Below are 25,024 nucleotides of genomic sequence, written 5' to 3'. Positions count from 1 at the left end.
ATATCATTTAAAATATTTTCTTTACCATGTAGTCTTCAATGAGCAGAGAAGGGGTTTTCTGAAGTGAGATTAGACAATAGAGCCAACTTCATTTTTTATGCACGTGAACGGAGAGGGCTTGAGGTTATTAGTTGAAACCGAGTAACCTTTCCAGGCTTTCATCTCTTTCTTTTCAAATTTGAATATGAAAAGCATATTCAAGTCAAAGACCATCACTTTAATGACATTTGGCAGTCATTTGATTTATTAGGTTTTAGAAAAAATTTTCCTTTAAATATTTCATCATACTATGCTAATCCTAGTAATATTGCCAGCTGCAGCCTTGTACCTGTATTAGTGGAGACAGAATGGTGTGGAATTTTCTCTGTCATCCTAGTAAAATTTCCATGAATCTACTGAATAATAAAATAACCTTATTGAAATATTCAGATTTGGGTTTTTAGTTAAAGTGTCTTAGAATACATAATAAAAGAAAATGTCTTTTGAAAGAAGGGGGTAAAATTACTTCATCAAATATTGAGGGGGTTTGACAGCAATGGAAATTGTTCTTTATGGTAATATTTTTACAATAGGATACTTATACTTTTCAATTTGATTAATTATATGCTTTGAAATATCTAAGTAACCACTATGGTGAATTTACACACTGATTTACATTTAACAATGAATTCCTAAAAGCTGGTCATAAAACAGGTCTTATTTTCAGGTTTTTCTAATTGTTATGTGAAGTTATATAATTTATAGCATGTCTCTAAATTTAGTAAAATAGGATTTTGATACTAAAAGACAAACTTTAAATTATAAAAAACAGATTTAACTGAGGAGTTATCTTGATGTGTGATACAATTTCTAATCCTAGTCTATTAATTATTTGAAATCATTACTCAAGGAAACATTTGTAATTCCCATGTTAATGTCTATGACACCAAAATCTATTAAGCAAGGATTAAAGTGAAAATTAAATAAACACCATTTTAGTTGTTAATTTTGTAAAAATAAAATTAAAAATAAATTGTGAGAAAATGTTCAAGTTGACATAAAATTGTTTCTTTTGCTTCAAAATGTATTATTTATTGAACAAAATATATTATGACAGAATATGAGAGAATGAACTGTAGTTTCTGCTCTGTTAATATTGATTCATATAGCTACACGTATTAGCATAATACCTATAAAGTGTTCAACAGGCTTTGATCTCTGAATAACTGAAACTTTCTCAGGTACTATAGATTAAGTAAAAGCAGTGATAAACATGTACTTCATTACATAGTTTGAAACAAGGACAACTTGTCATTCTGAAAGCAATCGGAGATGAAGATCTCATAATCTTCACTCCTGATAGACTACTAGTGGGGTATTTATAGCCTCAAATGTAAATCAGGAGACTATTGCCATGACACTGTTAACTTCAAACCCTGGGGCATTAGAATCTCATTCTCGCTCTCTGTCGTGAATAATCTATCATGTGTAACATACAGTAGTGTACATTGCATTCAAGAAAAGAAGCCCATTGGCCTTCGTGTTTTATTTAAAATTGATGGTGGAAAGTAATAGTGGATCTTTTTGTTCAATTATTTTATTTATTTGTTTTATTTTGTTTTTGCTCTTTAAACAGCCATCAGAAAAAATTCGGATTGAGATCATAGCTCTAAGCCTTAATGATTCTCAAGTAACCATGGATGACACTATCCAACGGCTGTTCGTTGAGTGTCGATTCTACAGTCTTCCTGCTGAAGAGACACCCGTGTCGCTTCCAAAACCCAAGAGTGGGCAGTGGGTCTACTATAACTATAGCAATGGTATGTATGATTCATTTGTAATACAGACTTTTATGTTTGTCTTTTTTATTTATGAAAGAAACAGAAAGAACAGAGAGAAAGTTTATTTCTCTAATGTTCACATAAATTCATGGAAGTCTTGTCAGAATTGATTAATAAAAGTCAAACCAGTAGCATAAAGATTAAGAAAATAAAGTTGGGCCAGGCACAGTGGCTCACACCTGTAATCCTAGCACTTTGGAAGACCAAGACAGGTGGATCGCTTGAGCTCTGGAGTTCCAGACCAGCCTGGACTACATGGCGAAACCTCGTCTCTACAAAAAAAAAAAAAAAAATACAAAAATTAGCCGGGCATGGTGTTGCACGCCTATAGTCCCAGCTACTCAGGAAGCTGAGGCAGGAGGATTGCTTGAGCCTGGGAGGGTGAGCCTGCAGTGAGCTAAGATCTTGCCACTGCATTCTTGCTTGAGTGACAAAGTGAGACCCTGTCTCAAAAAAGAAAGGAAAAGAAAGTTGAGGTAATACCAAAGTTAAGAGAAAACAAAACAATGTGAAAAAATATTTCTAAGATGGTCCTGCTATATAACAGTTCAACAGAAAAATGTCAGCTGGGTCTATAATTAGGAATTTAATTTAAATATATGATATTTCAAAGAAATATCTTTCAAAGAAGTAGTTTTTTAATCATATGATTCAAAGCTTTCAATGTCCTATTTTTTGTCTACCTTTCTGATCAATGTCATCACATGGATGTTTTTACAATACGTGTGTATATCTCTCTCAGTGTCTAGATGTTCAAGATTTTAATTGAGTGAAGCGTAAATTCTTACTACACCTTTCATCATATAGCACACACATCCATTCATAGCAGCAGGCAGGTATTCTGTCTTAGGGCTTGATCTAGCAGCCAATTGACATGTAAGTTTACCACACCAGCACAGACCCGACAGGTACCCTATAAATTCTGAGATCAATCAACTTTATTGTGTGATTGTTAGTATATAATTGGAGAGAAATAAAAAATAATATCAGGCTACCATGACCCTAAGCTAAAACAGCTTAGTATGTTCTCCTAGAGCTCTACATTAAAACAAACCATAAAAATGGAGTGTCGTGCTATTTTTAGCAAAATAGGCCATCTCATGCTAGTTCATCATTATTTTTTCCTTACTAATCTTAGAAATTGCATTTTAATCAACAGTATAACCATGCTGTTGTATCAGCAGGATTACAAATGCTCATGATTACCTTTTTTTCCCCCCATCTGGCATTTTTAGAAATATGTTCATTCCTCAAAACAGTAGTCTTAAGTATCCAGAGATGTGGCCTAGTGGTCTAGTCCTCCCTGTATCCCCAATTTTTACTATTATGTGAACTAAGGCAAGATGTTTAAATTTCATGATTCCTTAGTTTCTTATTTGAAAAGTAAGGTGCTTTCTAAGATCCACTGCAGCTTAAATTCTACAATAACAGGTGTGTTAAGAAATCACATGTGAAATAAGTGGTGTGGACAGGACAAGAATCTGATTCCTCCTTCATTTCATGCACTTAATATAAAGAAAACATTTCCAAAAGTATTTTCTCAGGCTTCCTGGAAATCCTCAATTGCAGAATACCAGAAAAGAAAACCATATCAAAATATTATTAATAATGAAAGAACTGTTCAGTCAACTAGTTTTAAGAAAGATACTCCAAGAAAAATGACAAACTCTTTGGCTTTTGTATTATTCTTTGTAAAGGTCAGCAGTAGAATATTTGGTTGGACTGGCAACAAAATTGTTTTTTAGAGATTAATTGTGTATTGAGAAACTTGGCCATGTCAAGGAATAGATGTTTCCATTTGCTTGAAGAGCAATACAGATCTTTCTTTAGATCAAACTGTGATATATGCTTAAATGGCCCAAATTTTTTACATTCTCACATGGTTACCTCTAGGTCTGTTTGAGGTCTGAGGCTTTTGCCCAGGTTGGAGTATAGTGGTACCATCTTGGCTTACTGCAACCTCCACTTCCTGGGTTTAAGCGATCCTTTCACCTCAGCCCCCCAAGTAGCTGGGATTAGAGGGACACGCAGTCACACCCAGCTAATTTTTGTATTTTTGGTAGAGATGAGATTTCGCCATGTTGCCAAGGCTGGTCTCAAACTCCTGACCTCAAGTGATCCACCTGCCTCAGCTTCCCAAAGTGCTGGTATTACAGGTATGAGCCACCATGCCCAGCCTGTTGGTGCATTTTGGTTTGTTTTTTCCCTTTACTGCAGGGTATTTTATTGTCTAATTGGTATGTTAACAGTTACTTATGTTTCTAATGAATTAATCATTTGATAGCAGCAAGGAAACCAGTAATCTGTTAGAAATGAATTCAGTAAAAGTGTTTACTATACCTTTTTTTGGTTTCTTTTCCTATCTAATGAGATTTGACTGTGTAGAATTTTCAAGATTAATTGAAAATAATTTTAAGGATTTTTTCTGGGAGGAGGGGAAAGGAATGTACTCTGTGCTTAGAAGCAAACTAATGCTGTTTTATATCTGTTATATCTGAAAAAATGAGCTCCTAGGTCATCAGCAAATTTGAGAAATAATTAATATTAAGCTTGTTGAATGTTTTATTTTTCATTTAAGTATGACATAATGAAGATGTTTATTTTCAAATTATCATATTTGCACCTCCATTGCAGGGGGATCTCCTTGAGTCTTTGGTTAATGAGTAACTATCTCATATAATTATTGTAATGATTTACCATTCACTTGTTACCTGATACAGAAGGTCAATGTAATGTAGACTTAGATCTTCCAAATCTCATTAAATATTAATGAAAGTAATTTTATTTCCAAACTTTTTAATTCAAATGGATAATTTAGAGGACAATTAGTACATGCTATCTTCTGTTTGAACACCATGCAGTAGAGAGGTTAGCTGAACCTAGCAATGATTTTACCCTACATTGTGACTTGAATCTGTACAAAAGAGACTTGTATGTTCAGGCCCAAATTAAGTACATAAAATGAGAGATGTAGACTAGTGATCCCCTAGATTATTCATAATTGAATTCAGCCTTTATTAAGAGGTATTAAAACCAGTGTAACCTACACACAAAGAAAATATATATCTCCTGGCTGGGCATGGTGGTTCACATCTGTAGTGCCAGCACTTTGGGAGGCTGAGGTGGGCGGATCACGAGGTTGGGAGTTCGAGACCAGCCTGGCCAACATGGTGAAACCCCGCCTCTACTAAAAATACAAAAATTGGCCCGGCACAGTGGCTCACACCTGTAATCCCAGCACTTTGGGAGGCCGAGGCGGGCAGATCACGAGTTTGAGACCAGCCTGTCCAACATGGTGAAACTCTGTCTCTACTAAAAATACAAAACTTAGATGGGCATGGCGGCAGGCACCTGTAATCCCAGCTACTCAGGAGGCTGAGGCAGGAGAATCGCTTGAACCCAGGAGGCGGAGGTTGCAGTGAGCCAAGGTTGTGCCATTGCACTCCATCCTGAGTGACAGAGAGACTGTATCTCAAAAAAAATATATATATATATATATCTCTTAGGAATACCAACACTGAAAAACTAAAATTGAATTTACTTGCCAGACAGTGGTATCAAGAACAAAACATTTGTATTTTATTGGGCCTGAAAATTTTGCTCAGAGAATGCTGAGAAAGCAAGAAAATAGTTTGGGAAAAAATAAGATTAATGGTAGGTCTGAAGAATGTTGTCTGGGCCAAATAAAGCCTACAATGGAATTGACAGTGGGAAGAAAAAGATTAATGAAATCATCCAAAGTTTTTATAAGACTTATACAGGTCTGGACCCTTAGCCTCTGAACAGTCTGTCTTTTGGAACAGTCTGTCTTTTGGAACAATTGAAGTTTAATTCAAAAGATGAAGATGATGTAAAACATCAGATTTTGTGACTAATAGGAGGAGAAATTTGACAAAGATAAGGATGATAGGGATGATAACTCTTTAATACAAACATCTGAGATTCAAGGTTATCAACTCCTTATAATTAAGCCATCTGTATTTCCTCTGCCATATGACATTGATAACAGAATATAAGCATTTATCCAGCTTGCAGAAGTAAAGGATATGTTTTTAATGGTAGTTGACTGAAGATCAACTAAAGTATTTGGACTACTAGTTTGTATCCTTTTTGAGACATATGCTTTCAGTAAGTTTATGTCAAAATCATACAAGTCCTAAACAAATGTGATTTCTGAGGGGAATGAAAGGTAAATACCTTAACTTTTGGAGAGTTCTGATACTTTTAATAATCACCAGAGTCACTTTTTATAGGATGTATTTCAGGTTTTGAAATTGTAAGTTTTTTTTAACCATCTAGGATTTTAGAATACCAGATGAACCATGGTTAGTCATAGGATATCATGACATAATCAGAGGCGGCCAAAGTGTTCCTGTTTCCCACAGTATTCAACCCAAAAGTGTTCACTATCTCCTGATCCCATTTAAAAATTTGGCAAATGAATATTGGGCCAAACAATGGTTCTCAATGTGTAGAACCCTCACCACCAGCAGCAACAGAAGCTGGAAATGTGTTAGAATTGCAAATTCTTAGGCCCTCATCCAGACCTACTGAACTAGAAACTCTGGGAATACAACTCAATAATCTGCATTTTAACAAGCCCTTTAAGGGGTTGTGATATACAATGAAGACTGAGAACCGTTGGGCTAGATAAAGATGCCCAATCTAGGCCTTGTTTGTGGAAGCAGGAGAGTTCCAACTTGGTACACTTTTGGAGAACTAAGCTTATTGGTAAGTAGCTGGAGTATTTTCAAAAAGATTATTTTGAAAGTTTTCTGCCAAGAAATATGATTTGACACACCTAGACTAGGTATATCTAAGCAATATTCCTTTATGAAACAAAAGAAAATGAAGTGACTTCCCTTGATACTGTTATGAAACATTCGCTTACCCTCTAGCCTTGTGTTAACAAAATGACCAGAGCTTAAACAGGAAAACTTTGGCTGCACATGGAAGGAGGAGAGGTTATGTAGCATGGAGGTTAAGAGAGCAGACTCTTGAGGCTAATATTGCTGGATTCAAATTCTGGCTCTGCCGCATTCTAACTAGGTGGTCTTGGGCAAACTCCTAACCTTCTCTGGATCCATTTAATCATCTGTAAAATGTGGGTCAGGTTCTTAACCTACATGATGACAATAAAAGTATTGAGTGTAGTACCCAGCACATAAATATTACCCAGTAAATAGTGGCAGTCATTTTTATCTTTATTAAGAGAATAGGAAATATAGTATGCTGGCCAACTGGATAAAGCAGAAGCATAGGGAATCCCCAATGACACCACTTTTTAAAACCAATTTCAATGGTAAGGATGTTTTAAAAAGAAAAATTAGGCCAGTCATGGTGGCTTAGACCTGTAATTCCAACACTTTGAGAAGCCAAGACTGTAAGATCACTTGAGGCCAGGAGTTCAAGATCAGCCTGGGCAACATAGGGAGACTCCATCTCTACAAAAAACAAAAATTAGGTGGGCATGGTGATGTGCACCTGTAGTCCCAGCTACCAGGAGGAGGCTAAGAGCTAAGGTGGGAGGTTCAGTTGAGCCCAGGAGTTCGAGGCTGCAGTGAGCTATGATCACACCACTGCACTCCAGCCTGGGTAACAGAGCAAGACCTCCATCTCTAAGGAAAAAAAAAAAAGTAAATTTAGAATGACCCATATGCTCTAGCAATTTCACTTCTAGTTATATACCAAAAAGAATTGAAATCAAGAACTCAGATACTTGTATGCCTGTGTTTAGAGCAGCATTACCCATAATAGTCAAAGGTGGAAACAATCCAGATGTGTGTCACAGGGTAAGTGGATAAACAAAATGTGGTATATACATATGATGAAATATTGTACAGCCTTAAGAAGAAATGAAATTTGACATATGCTACAAGATGTATGAACCTTGAGAACACCAAAGCTAAATGAAATAAACTGGACACAAAAGGACAAATACTGTATGATTCCTCTTACATGACATACCTCGGGTGGTCAGATTCATACAGACAAAAAGTGGTTACCACGGGCTGGGAGGAGGGAAGAATGGAAAATTATTGATTAATGAGTATAGAGTTTTGGTTTGGGAAGATGAAGAAGTTCTGGAAATGGATAATGGTGACGGTTGTATCACAATGTGTAGGTACTTAATGCCACTAAACTTAATACTTAACTGTTAATTTAAGATGGTAAATTTTATGTTATGCATATTTTGCCACAATAAAAAAAGTTTTAAGCCATTGAAATTTATCACATCTGGTCTAGGTTTAATTGGAAGACCCTTTATTTGAATGCTGGCATTTTAACTTCAGTCTTTTTTATTTAACCACTGAGATTACCCTTGTCTTCAAACAATGGAAGCCAGTATGACATAAAAGCTTTACAACTCTGAAGTCAAAAACAATATGGTGTACCATATCTTGAATTAGTAATTAACAGCAAAAAAAAAAAAAAAATCCCATTTGGAAAAAAAGTTCCCCTTTAGCATTGTGTAACTAGCAGCTTCTAAAAAACAAAGTACTATCTTCCAGTGATCTGTTAGCATGACTTTTTGGCATTGAGAAATAAAACAAAATACTCTGAACCTTTGAATCTGTATTGATTTCTATAAACTTCAGTAACTTATATAACTAGCCACATTTACTAATATGATACCATGCAAAGAGCAGTAAGCTAGGAGCTCGTGTTTGACTTTGGCTATCCAGAGTTGATTATTAACTTGGTTATTATGTCTTGGATGATTCTTCTCCGAAACCACTAACCCACCCCTATACCTGTACCTTTATGTCTCTCCCACTATGTGCCTACTCAGTGCCTTTGGCCCTCAGTTAATATTTGCTCAACTGAGCCAAACAAATGAGTTGATAGCATCATAATTTGGAATTGAACTAAAATTGTTCAGGGAAACATTTTCAACATAAAAGATGTTTGTTCCTGGCACAGCCTAAGAAGAACTGGCTTTAGAATTATCATGATATCTTTCACCCTTTGTGTGCTTTTGACCAGGGATAATCTCTAAGTTGAGATCTGGTCGCAGGGGAGCCTTTACATACAAAATGGCATATGAAAAGGAAATGCCTTCAGAAGCTAATGCATGGCTGAAAGGCTGCCGAACTGAGAAAAGATAATCAGGAGGAAAATTGTAGTGTTCGCACATTGAGATGCCATTTTCCCAAAGTGCAGACGCTTACTTACAATGTCAAGAGTTTACCATCTTCTTTCTGTTGAGACTTGAGGTCCGTTATCTAATCTCATGCTTCAGCCAAGTGAAGTCTGGCCACATTCCTCGAAGCCAGCATGTGCCTTTAAAACCAAAAACCTTACACCCTAAAAAGCCTTTCTCTCCCTGCACCTTTCTCTCCCATACCCCTAACCAGCAGGCGTCAGCCTGTGGATTTCCTCAACCCAATGCACTAGACGCCTCTTTTATTGCATGTTGTGGCAGGAGAGAAGGATTAAATTACTGAGGCTGTCAGGAAGGACAAGCACTCTGCCATACATTATCATTATCACTTGCTTCTTGGGTGAAAGAAAATGCAGTAAATCCCTCAAATACAAAGCAATAAAGACCGTTGGCTTTTACTGTCATGACTGCCAGTGCCATTAACAGGCAGTGACAGTGATGTGGCACTCTTAGATGTTGCTTGTATCTTTTCTGACAGTGTGCACATAAACCTGCCAGTGACATGACATTAGATCACATGACTGTTCAGATTTGATTCTGGTTTCTGGAGCTGTTTTCTTTTCCCAGGCATACAAGTGAGGTGGCATGACTTGTGTCTTTAAAAACAGGTATTTTTAAAAATACAGAATGGTACTAATATAGCCTATTCCTGAGTGACTTCCTTTTTGGAATTTTTTTTCTTTTGGTATAGTGATCTACGTGGATAAAGAAAACAACCAAGCAAAGAGAGACCTCTTAAAAGCTATACTACAAAAACAAGAGATGCCTAATAGAAGGTACATTTTGGCAGTCCAAATTATCTAATGGTTTACATAAAGTAGATCTCTGTAGCAGGATGTGGTTAAAATAAAAGGCACAAGATAAGGAAGCAGAAAACCGGGGTTCTGTGACTCACTCTGTGTCCTTGAATGAGTTCGGGATCTCTGTAGATCGCCTTCTTCCTAGAAATGTAATGGCCCTTCCTACTATACAAAATAATTGTAACGATCCTATAGGACTTTGAACACCAAAGACTGGGCAACATGTATAAAGTATCCTGTTGCCACTCCTGTAGTTGTAAAGACTAACAGGTTGAAAGGTGAGTGCACTCTGGAGTCACATGCCTTGGGTATAAATTCTTGTCTTATTGCTTTCTAGCTGACTGACCTCAGACAAGTTACCTAACCTTCTTGCACCTCTCTCTCTTCAACGTTAAAATGGAGATGATAACACCATAGAGGGTTGGTGTGAGGATTAAATGAGATATATATGTAACACAGATAGTATAGTACCTGACACGTAGCGCACAGTGAGTGTTAATTGCAAGTAAGTAGTGACATTAATATTATTGTTTGTAATGGCTCATCAGCCTTTCAGACTCATTTGTATCTTACTATCACTGTTTAATAAGCCATCATTTCATTATTATTTTTTGAAGGCATTTTTTTCTAATTTAAATAGGATACCTTGCAATTCTGGTTCAGTAGAGAAAATATATGTATATAATTTTCAGAAGAAAAAAAAACTGATCTTAAAAAGTTAGTGCTTCTGTGTGAGCTTCTGCCGCAGAGTTTGAGGAGTTACCCCTGTGCTGCTTGTTAACCGCAAGCTGGTTTCTCCAGTGCCCCTTGCTGGCCTTCCTCCCTCGGCCTGAGTACACCTCTTCTGTCTCCATTGCCCACTTCTCCTTGCCTTATGACCTACTGATGACACAGCCTATCACTGCCTCAAAAACAGCACTGACTCTGCCGCCTTGGGAGACTCAAGTTCTTTCCTTTCCAGAGGGCCATAAAGTTAAAGACATGTTTTTCAAAAGAGCTTCCAAACTAGCATTTTATCTTCTGTTTGAAGAAGAGACACTGGAATTCTTAGCTCTTGGGATCTGATAATATAGCTTTATCACTATTCTTTCACTAGCTCCTGAAATACATCATTTCTTTGGATCTCAGTTTTTATTTCTGAAGGAAAGGTAAAATCCTGTTAAGCCTGAGGCTCTACTTTTTCCAGGATGGTAATCACTCCAGTTTGACTTGTTTCAGCTTCTTTCAGGGCCCCCTTCAAAACCACCAGTCCCCCAGGGTCACCCCAGGTCATGAGTGACAAGGGAATAAACAGCGGTGGCCATGGCATCTGCTTCCCTACGGTCAGCGAGCTGCACCATGGCTGTCTAGGATGGAGCTCAGTTCCCATGGACAAGTCCTGGGCTGCGATTCAGTAGCCTATTCAGTCTTCTTTGTCTGCCTCTGTGTTCGCTTTGTTTCTGAAATGTGAGATCATATTGTAACGTATTGGGAGACAATTTTTTTTACCCCAAAAGTGTTTATTTTAAAAATTTAAAAGCAAGTTCTGCTTTCATGTTAGACCTGCCTTTCCTCAGAGGACCCACTTATTTGTACCAGAATAGATTAAGAAATTTAAAAAGGCCAGGTGCGGTGGCTCATACCTCTAATCCTAGCACTTTGGGAAGCCAAGGCAAAAGGATCCCTGGCACCCAGAAGTTAGAGACTGGCCTGAGCAACATAGTGAGACCCCCTATCTCTACTAAAAATAATTTTTAAAAATTAGCCAGGCATGGTGGCATGCACCTGTAGTCCCAGCTACTGTGAAGGTTGAGGAGGAAGGAACGCTTGAGCCCAGGAGTTCAAGCTTGCAGTGAGCAATGGTTGCGCCACAGTACTCCAGCCTGGGTGACAGAGCAAGACCCTGTGTCAAAGAGAAAAGTCCACAGTAACTGTAATGACTCCCATTCTCCCATGGTTGTTTCTGTCAACACCCGCCAAAGAAACAAATGTTCATGTCATTTTTTAGAAATATAGGTGTTGCAGGTGCCAAGTGACTGGCTCAGGGCTTCCAACCATGGATGAGTGTTTGAGTACTGGCCATGCACTCCTCGAACCACCATGGGAGAGGATGGCCCCATTTACTGCTCTCCCTCAACAGTATCATTTTCCTAAGGGAAATAGGCATTTACATGTATGTTTTTCCACAGCCAAAAGCCAATTGTTATTCCAGCAAACGTTCTCACCTTTTTTAAATATTCAGAGGTCACATTATTTAAAGTAGCTCCTAGTTTATGAGAATTCACTTTCTCAGACAGCAACCCTGTTGAATATTGGTGATAACCTACAAAGCGACGGTTGGAGAAGTTTGACGTATCTTCCCCGACATGTCTAAAGTTATAGACATTGTATAATAAATTATATATAGTACCTTTGCATGCCACCCCATGCTGTATCTGCAAATATACATGTGTCACTTTAAAAGGGAGGTAATATATTGAAATGTGCCTTCAAACAGTATTTATTTGAAGTCATAGTTTAACACTGACTTAAGGTCCCTTTTTGGTTTCAGTTTTTTCTTGTTAACAGTGTTCTGTTGAACAGATCCACCCCTGAGGAAGACAGACTATGATAATAAATAGACAGATAAACTAATTACATTTGCAGTAAGACTAAGAGAAAACCAAACAAGTTAAATGCCAAAATAGAAAATAACAGTGAAAGCTGAATCAAATTCAGTGAATCCTCAGCATTGAATCTGAGGAGGTGACACGTAAGCTAGTTCATGAAGGATGAGAGGACTCAGCCAAGTCACAAAAAGCTCAGAGAATATCGTTTCGGGCAGAGGGAACTCCAGGCATGAAGGAGTATAGAGAGATGTGTTCCAGGACCAGGCAGAGGTGGTTAGCAAGTCTGGTCTCACTGAGAAGTAGAGTGGCAGGAGAAAGAGGTGGGAAGAGGAGGCAGAAGTAGCTCAGGTAGCACTTCCTGTGTTTCCTTCCACCTGAGTGCTTGACATCTGCCCCCTGTGTTGATCCAGGTCCTCAGACTAGACTGTAAGCGTTCTTCCAGACATGGAACAAAGTTTTGCCTTTTTGTTTTGGCAGTGTTGGAAGTAAGATGTAAGATTCTGTGTGTGTCTATTCGTTATTGTTTAAAAATTAGTTTTAATTCTTAAATGATTTTAGTGTACTATTCCTCCCTTTTCAGCTTAACTTTCTGGTTTCTTAATTTTGTTTTTGACATCTTATTTTTCTCTATATAGAATTTAAAGCCAGAAATATTGCATTTTTAAATTTCTAGTTCTTTCTCTGGCATTTAGAAGGCTTTCTTTTGCTACAGAATTCTCATATATTCAGTGGAGGTAATTGTCTGCATTTGTAAAGTGATACAGACATGATCCTTAGATATGAGACACTGTATGAAGATAACACTTAACATTATTATTACAGTCTTCATAGCCTCAGTCTTTTCTGTAAGTCTTGTGTTATAATATGTGCATTATATATTACTTTTAATTCCTCCTTTTCTAAGCAGTTTTAATTCTTCCTCTTTTCATAATTCATTTTAGGAAAACTTATTTCATCATCATTCATCTTACTTAATTGGATGATATAATCAATGTATAATTTGGGAATCTAACTAAAATTTCAATTGAAACAAGCTTTTCCAATGCCACGTTTTTCTCTCTCCTTAGAAATGTAGAAGCATAAGCAGCTCTATCTATATTAAAAATACTACTAAAAAAAGAGCAAACATTTACTCAGTGCTTACTGTGTTCCAGGCAACAGTTCACTTGTATCATCTCATTTGATCCTCACAAGAGCCCTGTAAGATAGGTATAATTATCTCCATTCCACTGGTAAGGAAACTGAGATGAGAGAGGTTAAGTAATATGGCTAAGGTCACACAGCTAAGCAGTAGGAAAGCAGGAATTTGAGCCCAGAATGGAGGCCTTTAACCACTCCATCTTAATCCCTCTGTCTTATACATGTTATAAAAATTCCTTTGTACCACATTGAAGGCCAAGATCTGTACTCTCTATAATTATTTTGTGAGTAGGTGTTAACTGTGATTTTGACCTAAAGGATTTCTGTTTTCTAATAAAAACTTATTGCAGGCCGGGTGCGGTGACTCACGCCTGTAATCCCATTACTTTGGGAGGCCAAGGTGGGCAGATCACCTGAAATCAGGAGTTGGAGACCAGCCTGGCCAACATATAGTGAAACTTCATCTCTACTAAAAGTACAAAAATTAACCAGATGTGGTGGTGGGCACCTGTAATCCCAGCTACTAGGGAGGCTGAGGCAGGAGAATCGCTTGAACCCAAGAGGCAGAGGTTGCAGTGAGCCGAGATTGCATCACTGCACTCCAGCCTGGGTGACAGAGTGAGACTCTGTCTCAAAAAAAAAAAAACACAAAAAACAAAAAAATTCTTATTGCTAGCTAAAAACAGAGACTTAGTAAAGGAATTCAATGTAGAATACTTACTTTCAGCAAGTTGGTTAAATGTATTGTCATGTTTACCTATAAGCGTTTGGAAAGGATTTTATTTGTGTTTTTCAAGGCATGATTTCTCAGAGATGTAGATTTTTATGTTTCTTGTTTTGTTTCTGATTTGGGATGGATACATTTTGAAAAGTTTAAAATGGTAAAGTTTACAAGCATCTATGGTTTAAGCTATGCTGCCAAGACATATCAAAAGAGTACTTAACTGTAAATTCCTGTCATTTGGTCAATCCAACTGCATTTGGCCTCCGCAAAAGCCACTAATTCAAATCAGTTCCATCAGAACCCTACAATTATATGTCTTAAAGTAAAATAAAACTTGGATGCTATGATTGTAAGTTAAAGATTGCTGAAGTAATACAAACATTTGATATAACTGTTGGGCAGAGTTACAACATTTATCTAACATGATTCAAATGTTACCCTGGGAGCATGATCTCTGCGTTTTGTAGAATACATACAGTTTTGTTAAAGTCCTTAGTAGCAACTCCAGAGTTGTGTGTTTCTATAGGAAATGTTATGTTTCTATGGAAAATGCTGACCATTGAACCTCCATGGTCTTTATTCACTTCATCCTTTTAGCCTTAAAAGTAGAGGTGTCAAAATACAATCAGATAGTATGTAAAAGAGTGAACATCTGGTCCTTCTCTTTGCCTAGTAATTTTCTCAGATTATAGAGATAAATGTTAATCAGTGCTTAGAAAGTGGATTAGTGTTCATTTGAAGGTTGGGTGTTTCATAACAATTCTAATAGTTCATATAATAACTTATCTAACCTAGTGTACCTTTCTTTTTATTGTAATAATTGGAAACTTTAACATTTTATACCTAGTGATAACACCCCATTTGGGAGTTTTGTCTTGTGGTGATTTCTTCTCACTTGGTGATGACTTTCTCTGATCTCTACCTTACCAGCATTCGCTTCACCGTGGTCAGTGACCCTCCAGAGGATGAGCAGGACCTGGAGTGTGAGGACATTGGCGTGGCTCACATTGACCTTGCCAACATGTTTCAGGAAGGGAGGGACCTCATTGAGCAAAACATCGATGGTATGGGTGAAAATGTTACTCAGTTTGTGCAACCAACAATTGCTGAACTCCAAACTCTTTATTGAAACCTTCTTTTTGCTGGCTCCAAGTATGCTGAGTCACACGTTACTTGAATCCTTTACAACTCAAGTTGACGCCTTATTGAAGCTAAAGTGTCTTCCAATATCCTTTTCCTGCCTTCCCCACCTGCTTTCCTTTGAATGAACAGAAATTGTAAAATAATTAATTTAGCTTCACAAGGAATTATTCATTTTTTAGTATTGGGTGAAGGTATGAGAAAAAGTTGGCCATTGTTTGTTTGTTTGTTTGTTTTCTGAGACAGAGTTGTGCTCTGTCACCCAAGTTGGAGTACAATCTTGGCTCACTGCAGCCTCAACTTCCTAGACTCAAGCAATTCTCCCACCTCAACCTCCCAGGTACCTGGGACTACATGCGTGCATCACCACACCCAGCTAAATTTTTTTGTATTTTGTATAGAGACAGGGTTTCATCGTGTTGCCCAGGCTGGTCTCGAACTCCTTGGTTCAAGTGATCTGCCCACCTCAGCCTCCCAAAATGCCAGGACTACAGGCGTGAGCCACTAAGCCTGGCCAGATGTTTTTCCAAGGTTGTTTATGGAAGCCACATTTCAGTTAAGACTTAACCTTAAGCATGTTATTCTGTTAATGTTTATGGAAGCCTTATTTCTACTAAGGTACTTAACCTTAAGCATGTTATTCTGTTAATGTTTATGGAAGCCTTATTTCTACTAAGGTACTTAACCTTAAGCATGTTATTCTGAGTGATCCTGATAGTGTCTTTCTCAAGGCTTCTCTTTAATTCAGTGTTGCAATGTAGTGATACAGTCACAGCAAGGAAGTAGTTTTGATCCCTTACTTCCCACCAGGAATTTGTGAGGAGTAATGACATTTGATCTGTTCCTGACAAATGTGCTGTCCTGGATTTTTACCTCACTAGTTGTGATTCCCAACAATGCTTAATTTCTATTCTCTATTCTTCAGTTTCTAGAACATGCTAAATTGTTTTATTAATGAGACTTTTTAAAATCATAATCAGAGATGGCCTAGGCTTTATGTAGTAAATAGAGAAATAAAGCTGATTCCTAGTCCCGTTTGTTGAGTTAGCAGAGCCATCTCTGGAAAAATGTGCATGACTTGTTTACATATTCACTTGTACATTCAACAAACACTGAAGTGAGCACCTCTTAAGAGCCAGGCATTCTGCTTACGCTGTAGTTCAGCCCTGGTTCATTGTCAAGCTGCTTGTCCTAGGTGTGTGTCAAGTGCTCAAAAGTCAGGCTCAAGCCAAATAATTAACCAAAGTAGACCAAATAACCAAATTAGAAACTTCTTCTGGGAAATCTTTATAAACTGTACATTTCTAACCACATGGCAGTTGGTCCCAACTTTGGCACAGAGAAAAAGATGAGAGGATTGAAATATTCACCTGAACCCTATTAAAGACTACCAGGACCAAGAAAGTCTGACAAAAATACCACAATTATCTCTACTTTATATTCTTGGCATTTTTTCCAGACAGTTGTTTAGCAACCCATCTTCTTCTGTGAGATCACATATGACCCACTGATCTGACACAGCCAGCTATTGTGGCCATGTTTTGGGAAAGAGCCAGAAGATTAGGCATAGGTGAGGTTGGGATTTTACTGCTTTGTTCTGTGGCAAGCATAGAAGTGAGAAGTCCCAAAGCAGAGATGACAGCTCCAGAGAATGAGCTGGGGACCACTCGTGCCATTTTGACTTCACCAATGCTCAGTTTCTGCACCTAACTCTTTATGTATCAAGTTTTAAGGCTTTCTAACAAATTTTCTTGGAAAAAAAACACACACACATATATTAAAGTTCAAGGAAAACCACAAGGAATTATAAACTGGAAACTAAGCCAGTGTGGTAGCTCACACCTGTAATCCCAGCACTTTGGGAGACCAAGGCAGGTGGATTGCTTGAGCTCAGGAGTTTTAAGACCAACCTGGGCAACATGACGAAACCCCATCTCTACAAAAAAATGTAAAAGTTAGCTGGGCAGGATGGCGCCCAACTGTAGTCCTAGCTACTCAGGAGGCTAAGGTGGGTGGTTGGCTTGACCCTTGGAGGCAGAGGTTTCAGTGATCCGAGATCACACCACTGTACTTCAGCCTGGGTGACAGAGCCAGACACTGTCAAAAAAAAAAAAAAAAAGGAAACTATATAAAGACCCATAAGTGATAAGTGCTATCAAACTTAGAAAGTCCAGGTTTCTGGCCTTGAGTCACTAGCCATTATCGTTGTCCACAAGGGATGGAGTCTCAGGGGTTTAATCAGCATCCCATCTGGCTCCCACCACCGAGCCCAGAGAATGCCCTTGGCTCCCGTCAAATAGTCCACCTTCCGGACTGGGTGCAGTGGCTCAGGTTTCTAATCCTAACACTTGGGGAGGCCACAGTGTGGGGATCACTTGAGCCCAAGTCTACCTTTGGGACACCTCTGAAAGGAGTGGCCCCTCTTCCAAGAAAATCCCACGTATACTCAAACCCACAAACCTTAAGATTCTTGGGTCTGCCATTTTAATCTTTTCTAATTCCACATAAAATCTATTTTAAATGGAATGTTTTCCTCAGAAAGATAAATAACTAATTCAAGCTATGATCATGTAACATCTATACAGCATTTGCCATTCTGAAACACTGTATAGATTATCATAAATTCCCTTTAGACTTACTGCTTACTAGCTTAAAAATACTTTTTTTTTTTTTTTTTTGAGAAGGAGTCTCGCTCTTGTTGCCTAGGCTGGAATACAGTGGCATGATCTCGGCTCACCGCAACCTCCACCGCCTGGGTTCAAGCGGTTCTCCTGCCTCAGCCTCCTGAGCAACTGGGACTACAGGCATGCGCCACCATGCCCAGCTATTTTTTTTTTTTTTTTTTTGGTAGAGACGGGGTTTCTCCATGTTGATCAGGCTAGTCTCAAACTCCCAACCTCAGGTGATCCCCCCACCTCGGCCTCCCAAACTGCTGGGATTACAGGCATGAGCTACCACACCCAGCCACTAGCTTAAAAATTCTGATTGCAATGTGAGGGTCATTATCCTAGAGGCTTTCACTAGGTAAACTTCAGGATTAACTCATTAGTTTTAGCTCCACGAGCAATATGTCCAGGTCCATGCAGTACGTCTCAAATGCTCATCTCCATGCACACGTGACAAGGATTATTCTTTAAATACCCAAGATGCCAGTGAACTTTGGACTTCTGTAAAACTATTTTCATCTTTTCAACTACTGTTTCTGTCTGCGAGCCTTTTCAAAGAAAAATCTGTTGAACAATATTAACACATTCCTGCTCTTTTCTCCCTAGTTTTTGATGCACGAGCAGATGGTAAAGGTATTGGCAAGCTCAGGGTAACAGTCGAAGCTCTCCATGCCCTCCGGTCTGTCTACGAGCAATACAGAGATGACTTGGAGGCTTGAAAGCAACTGCTCCAGAAGCATCTCCTACTCCTGAGTAAATGCTCACATGAAAGCTCCTACATGAGATTTTTGTAACTACTCTGGTGTATATAATCTACATAATTCATGGGAAGCTGGGAGTGGGGAGACCTGGGTTTGAAGTGTTGAAGTTTTGTATACTTTTTCGTTTGTTTATTTCTCTACTCCCTCCTTCTCATAACTGCCAACCCTCAGGACTTAAGTTCTCCATAATGGGCAGTACCTTCTCAATAATGTATACCTACATGATAGCATGAGAAAGTCTATTTGCATTTGCAACATTTTCTTAGGAAGAACTGAAATGTAATTCCCATTTTTATTTTTAATAAGCAAAAGCATAAATCTTAGAAAACCTATGAAAAAGAAATACTTTTATGTTATCCCTAATTGTCCCACTAAATGGAATGCCTATGATTAGCCTCATTAAGAGTTTTATACTGTGAAGATTTTATTAGAAGCAATATATGAAAATTACTTGGATTAATGTGTTAATCTTCCTCTTTAAAATGCTAATATCCATTTTATGCACATTAAAGCTCAGTATGCATTTTCTTTGATGCATGCAGTTTCTATCAATTAAATATAAAGAATGAAACTTAGCACCAACTTATTCAATGACCGCAAGTTTTTTGTTTTTCTTTCGTAAAAGTTCATTCTATTTGTATTATTTTCATGTATTTGTAATGGTGATATGGGATCCAAGGCTGTATATATAAAAAGGAGATAGGTATATAGATAGATGTGAAATTTACACGTTGAAAACAGCATATGACATAGAAAGAAATTATGAAAAGTATAACTCAAATTCTGATATGCTTAGTTAGACGTGAAAGGAGTATCTTTTTATCATTATTTAAATTTACATCAAGCCAGTACAGTGCCGGGGTGTATCTGGGTAACCAGATCCTCGAAAAGCAGCTCCGAAAGTTAATTTTCTAGCTTTTACCCAATCTCACTGAAGGATTTAATTGATATTTTTAATGGAGCTGTGAATCAATGCTGCAAAGGAATTGTCTCTAGAGGTCTAGGATATAATGCATTTCATTTTTTAATTTACTTTTTTATTTGTCATTTTCTTCAAAGGATTTTTATAGGCTGTGGGTTTTCACTGTTTGCAAACAGGCTATGTTCCTTCTTAAGCATATGTAAAGTATTCAGGGAGATAAGTAATTTATTAAAATCTACCTAATTTGCCGTGATATATTAAATCTCTGCTTCAGTGATCACAGACCATTTCATTTAGAGAATTAGGCATTCCCTCTTTGTGTGATTAAAGCTCTGGAAAATGAGTTCTTTGCTCCTATTTGTGAACATTCAAAGCCTGCTAATGGCAAGAAGATGGAATAGATTATGAGACAATTCATTACAGTTCAATAGAAAAAAAAAGCAGCTATAATGCAAAAATGCAAGTATGAATATCTGCATATAGTTTGAACCATCTGTGCTCTAATGGCTTCAATAATGACTCTCGTCTTTAGGAGGCTTTGAAATGACATCCGTACAATATTAATTTGTTGATGTACATTGTGGGACCAGTAGAGTATGATCTGACCACAGAAATCTATAAATTCTGTCTATACCACTGGGCCTGTCTGTCCTGGGGCCTGCCATCTCCGAGAAGAATCTTGCTCTCATCCAACTCGGCAAATCTTCATAATAACTCATTCCTCTGGAACCTTCTAGAGACCACAAACATCTGCAGACTAAACCTCTCCAATCCTAGTAAACAACCACATGTTTGTTGTCACTTAGGCTGGCTCTGAGCTCATTTTTTTGGCCCCTCTTTCTAGCTTTCTTTGGCTTTATGCAGTTACAGTGTCATTAAGGCCCATAATATTCCCTGCAGTAATTTAAAACAGCCAGATTATACCCTGGGATTAACTGAGTGGTTTTTGAGACATTTATTGTGGTATTCTCCCAGGAGGTTTGTATTATTGTTGTAAAATGTTACATCCCAAACTAAATAACCCTTCTGCAGGGAGAAGAACCAGATTGCACTGGCTTCTTAGGATCATTAAGTGGAAAGGAAAAGTGTTTCTTAGAAAACTTCTGGGACCCAGTCACCTGTACGGAATGCATATCTTAGACAAGATTAGAGAAGCAGCCATGTTTCTGTCACATTGTTTACTGTCGTATTAAAAATTTCTAGTTTTAAAATATTCAAACTATTGTGAATTTTCACAACACTCATTTTCATAGCTAATTGCTGCTGACACATTTTTATCTTGTGGTAACCTGAGGCCATTGAAAAGCTTACCACCTTTTGGGTTTTCTCTTGGTGAGCCAAACTGGATCCATTGAAGAGGGCTTGGCGTCAGGGGCCACCACAGTGGCCTTACCACACAGATACCAGCTTAAGGTGTTACTGGTGTGAATGTACAGTTCTTGGTGTAACTGGAGCAGTGCACTCAGCACTTTTTTGGGTTGTAATGCTTTTAGTTTGGAAATATAAATAGAGATGTGATGTGGTATGTGGGAGAGTGTATTTTACATGTTTTTTTGCCTACTGTAGTAGAAATGTCAAATTCCCAGCCACTGTCATGAAAAGCAGTTGACAAAAATAAGTTTTATGGTTTACAGTGTGGTTTACGTAAAGAACATTTCTCTTCACTCTCAGTTTCAACATGTTTTCTAAATTATCATGGTTTACTGCCATTTAGCTTAAATTAGTTTTTTTTAAGAATAAATAGAGAATATGTTTAATCAAATAAAGAAAGGCCACATTGAAATTCTGCTGTTCCTGCCATTCATTCGTTACCACAAAACACAAATAATTTCTATGTGTTATGAAGACGTGTGGGCAGAGAAGTGGTCATGTGATTGGAGAGATTTTGCGTGCACTCATGTTCCCACAACAAAACATAAATTATTGTAGTAATCTGACATCAAGAGCTGTGAAAATGAAAACCAGTTCTTACACATGTTCTAACAAGAATCTGATTAACATTTTTGTGGATATGGAAAATATTTTTTTTTTTTAGTCAAACTGGCACTATTGCTGAATCTAGAATGATTTCCTTATGCACTAGATAGAAAAATGTGAATCATGTCTGTGAACAAATATGAAAATAAAATGTCATCTTTGTGTAGGACAAAACAACCAGGAGAGAGCTTTTGGGATAAAAAATAATTGAGTGATTGACAATATCAGGATGATAATTCATCCCCAACAATCAGTGTACATTTTAATAAGTCACTCATGCCTCTGACTACCTTAACAAAGAAAAACTAAACCCGTGATTTATTAGAGATTGGGCAACATGCCTAATTAAATCCATGAATGGGAGCAAACACAGATTTACATCCCCTTTGTTCAGAACAAAAACAACCTCCAGGTCAACCAGAAATAGAAAATATCAAAGCAAGAGAAACAAGTGTTTTGAAAACTAAAAATACAGAATTAGAAAACATCTCCTCATCCTAATCTCTTTTATCTTACAAGGTAGAATTTTCACTTCCATTTCAAAGTGCCACCAGTGGACTGCACCTTCCAGCCTGACCGCCTGGAAAATTGGGCCCATATTACTGGTATTCTTATACCTCTTGTTCTTGCCCTTTCATTTGCCATATGACATTCGCTAATATATCAAGCTATGTTTTTCCTTCAGGCTTTCGGAAGTGCAATCTGGTACTCTTAGACTTTGATCGTGACCTCTTTTCTGAGGTAGATGCTGTTTGACTTTTCTGCTTTTTGTCTCTTCTCACTCTATTGAGATTCACTTTTTTCATCCCTAAAACGGCATTACCTCTGTCTTCACTGCGCACCATTTTTCTTTTTAAATAAAATTTAACATCTTGATTTTTATATTCCTACTATCTAATTTGTTCACATCTATATTCAACTGAACATCTCCTCCCATCTGTCTGTTCTCCTACTTATTTTTAGCTAGTCAAATCACATTTTTTTCCTTCCCCTTTGCTGTTTTTTTTCCTTTCTCTTTACTGTTTCTTTTCTTGGTGAGACAGCCACTTCTTGAGATACCAGCATCTGTGACAGCTCCAGTGGCCTTCCCAAAACGTTCCTTTGTGTTAAGATTTGTCTTAATTTAACATGACAGGAGCACTCTTAGCCATTATGAAACTGAGGAAACAGCAAGCTAATTTTTGTATCTTTGCTTCTTGTATCTTTTTATAGTGAAGTAGCAGAGGCTGGAACTCAGAAAGCTCTCAGGAATCACTGGTAAGGAACTGAAGCATAAGGAAGTTTTTTAAAAATTCAAGGATATATGTCATTAAAATGCAGCTTGATTTGGTGCAAATGTTGTTTTGTCATAGGTACACATGTCATCATTAACAACAATGAAAATAAGAGAAATTTTTTACGTGTTTTTTAATTTTGTTCATCAGGTGGTGGAAAAAAAAGAGAAATTTTAGAAGAAAATGTAAGACACTGTACATACAACCTAAGGTTGGGAAGACTTTACTAACAAAGAGAGGAAAGACAGCTATAAAGCAAAGGCATATTGACTATGTAAAGATTAAGACAGGGTAACAATTTTAATATCAGACAAAATAGAGCTCCAGGTCAAAAAAGACAACAAAGAAGGATATTCTATGCTGTTAGAGGGAAGAACAAGTTAAAGATATATGCATGTAAACTTATGTAACACCAAACAGTATAGCCTCAAAATACATGAAGCAACAACTGACAGAACTATGGAAAAATGCTATGGCTGCATCCATTTTAGTAATAGCTTTTCACTGTCAGTGGCAGATCAAAAATGTAAGAAAAAGTCTAGATTTGCTTAACATGATTGCTAAAACGAATATGGGATGCACATGGAACATGGAAAGAAAAAATCAACTATGTATTCAGCCATAGAGGAAGTCTCAATTTCCAAAGAATTGAAGTCTTACAATATATATTTCTCTAAGCAAAATGCAACAAAATTAGAAATCAATAGCAAAAGGATAGCTAAAACAATCCTACCTAAAAGGTAAAAATATTTGTGTTTTATATTTTTAGTTGACAAAAATTATACGTATTTATGGAGGTATTATTACTATTCTGGGTCCTAATAGTACAAGAAATAACCCTTTCCTACAACATAACTAGGAGACAAAATTCTACACGCATTATGTGTAAAAGGGGGAAATACACATCAGCTCAGAAGCCCACACCAGATGGGGAGGCAAGGTAAGGATTGAGCATAAGAGGAGAGTGTGGCAGCATTCTAGTGATGGCAGAACACAAATAATATCAACTAAGGTTCCCACAGAAGGAGAAGGGCCACTCTGAGTGGGGAAATACTGAGAACTGATCTGAGGGCTGGTGGACCAGAGCATTAGCTACAGGGGAAGTAAAAGGAAGGGGATTGAAAGATAGATTAGGACCAGAGGTGGCAGCTTTGGAAAGCACTTCTGGAAAAGAAAGGGGGCATTTTAGAAGGTGAATCTATCTCTGGAGCTATGATAGTGAAATGAAAGAAGGAACCACCAGAAACTATGGGCCCCAGTGCGACATGATAATATCATTAAGTGGTATCAGTATCAATAAAAGGCCATTTATTAAGGAAATGGCCCTAGGCAGAGCAATCAGACAAGAGAAAGAAAGGGCATCCAAATTGGTCAAGAGAAAGTCAAACTTACTATTTGTTGATGATATGATCATAGGCCTAGAAAACCCTAAAGATTCCTCCAAAAAGTTACTGGAATTGATAAATTAATTCAGCAAGTTTTAGGATACAAAATTAATGTACACAAATCAGTAGCTCTGCTATACACCAACAGCAACCAAGCTGAGAATCCAATCAAAAACTCAACCCCTTTTACAATAGCTACAAAAAAATATAAAATATTTAGGAGTACACCTAACCAAGGAAGTGAAAGACCTCTACAAGGAAAACTACAAAACACTGGTGAAAGAAATCATAGACAACACAAAGTAATGGAAACACATCCCATGCGCAAGGATGGGCAGAATCAATATTGTGAAAATGACCATACTGCTAAAAGCAATCTACAAATTCAAAGCAGTTCCCATCAAAACATCACCATCATTCTTCACAGAAGTAGAAAAAACAATCCTAAAATTCATATAAAACCAAAAAAGAACCCACATAGCCAAAGCAAGACTAAGCAAAAAGAACAAATCTGGAAGCATCATATTACCTGACTTCAAACTATAAGGCCATAGTCACCAAAACAGCATGGTACTTGTATAAAAATAGGCACATAGACCAGTGGAACAGAATAGAGAACCCAGAAATGAAGCCAAATGCTTACAGCCAACTGATCTTCGACA

General features: G+C 37.5%; 1 protein-coding gene across 11 annotated transcripts in view; it reads left to right on the top strand.

Annotated features, from left to right (window-relative positions):
• RPGRIP1L (RPGRIP1 like) overlaps window positions 1-21,509 on the top strand; it is a 99,316-nt gene extending 77,807 nt beyond the window's left edge. For 4 of the 11 annotated variants that reach the window (XM_077983505.1, XM_077983503.1, XM_077983506.1 and 1 more), the window contains exons 23-27: window positions 1,616-1,799; window positions 3,884-3,976; window positions 9,677-9,761; window positions 15,168-15,301; window positions 18,650-21,509. In XM_077983505.1, the coding sequence (XP_077839631.1) occupies window positions 1,616-1,799; window positions 3,884-3,976; window positions 9,677-9,761; window positions 15,168-15,301; window positions 18,650-18,762 (609 nt within the window). In that variant the 3' untranslated portion in view covers window positions 18,763-21,509. 11 annotated transcript variants of the gene reach the window in all.
• The last annotated feature ends 3,515 nt before the right edge of the window (window positions 21,510-25,024 follow it).

Source organism: Macaca mulatta, chromosome 20, assembly GCF_049350105.2.
Source record: "Macaca mulatta isolate MMU2019108-1 chromosome 20, T2T-MMU8v2.0, whole genome shotgun sequence".
Lineage (NCBI taxonomy): Eukaryota > Metazoa > Chordata > Mammalia > Primates > Cercopithecidae > Macaca > Macaca mulatta.
This window is presented reverse-complemented; position numbering and strand designations above follow the sequence as displayed.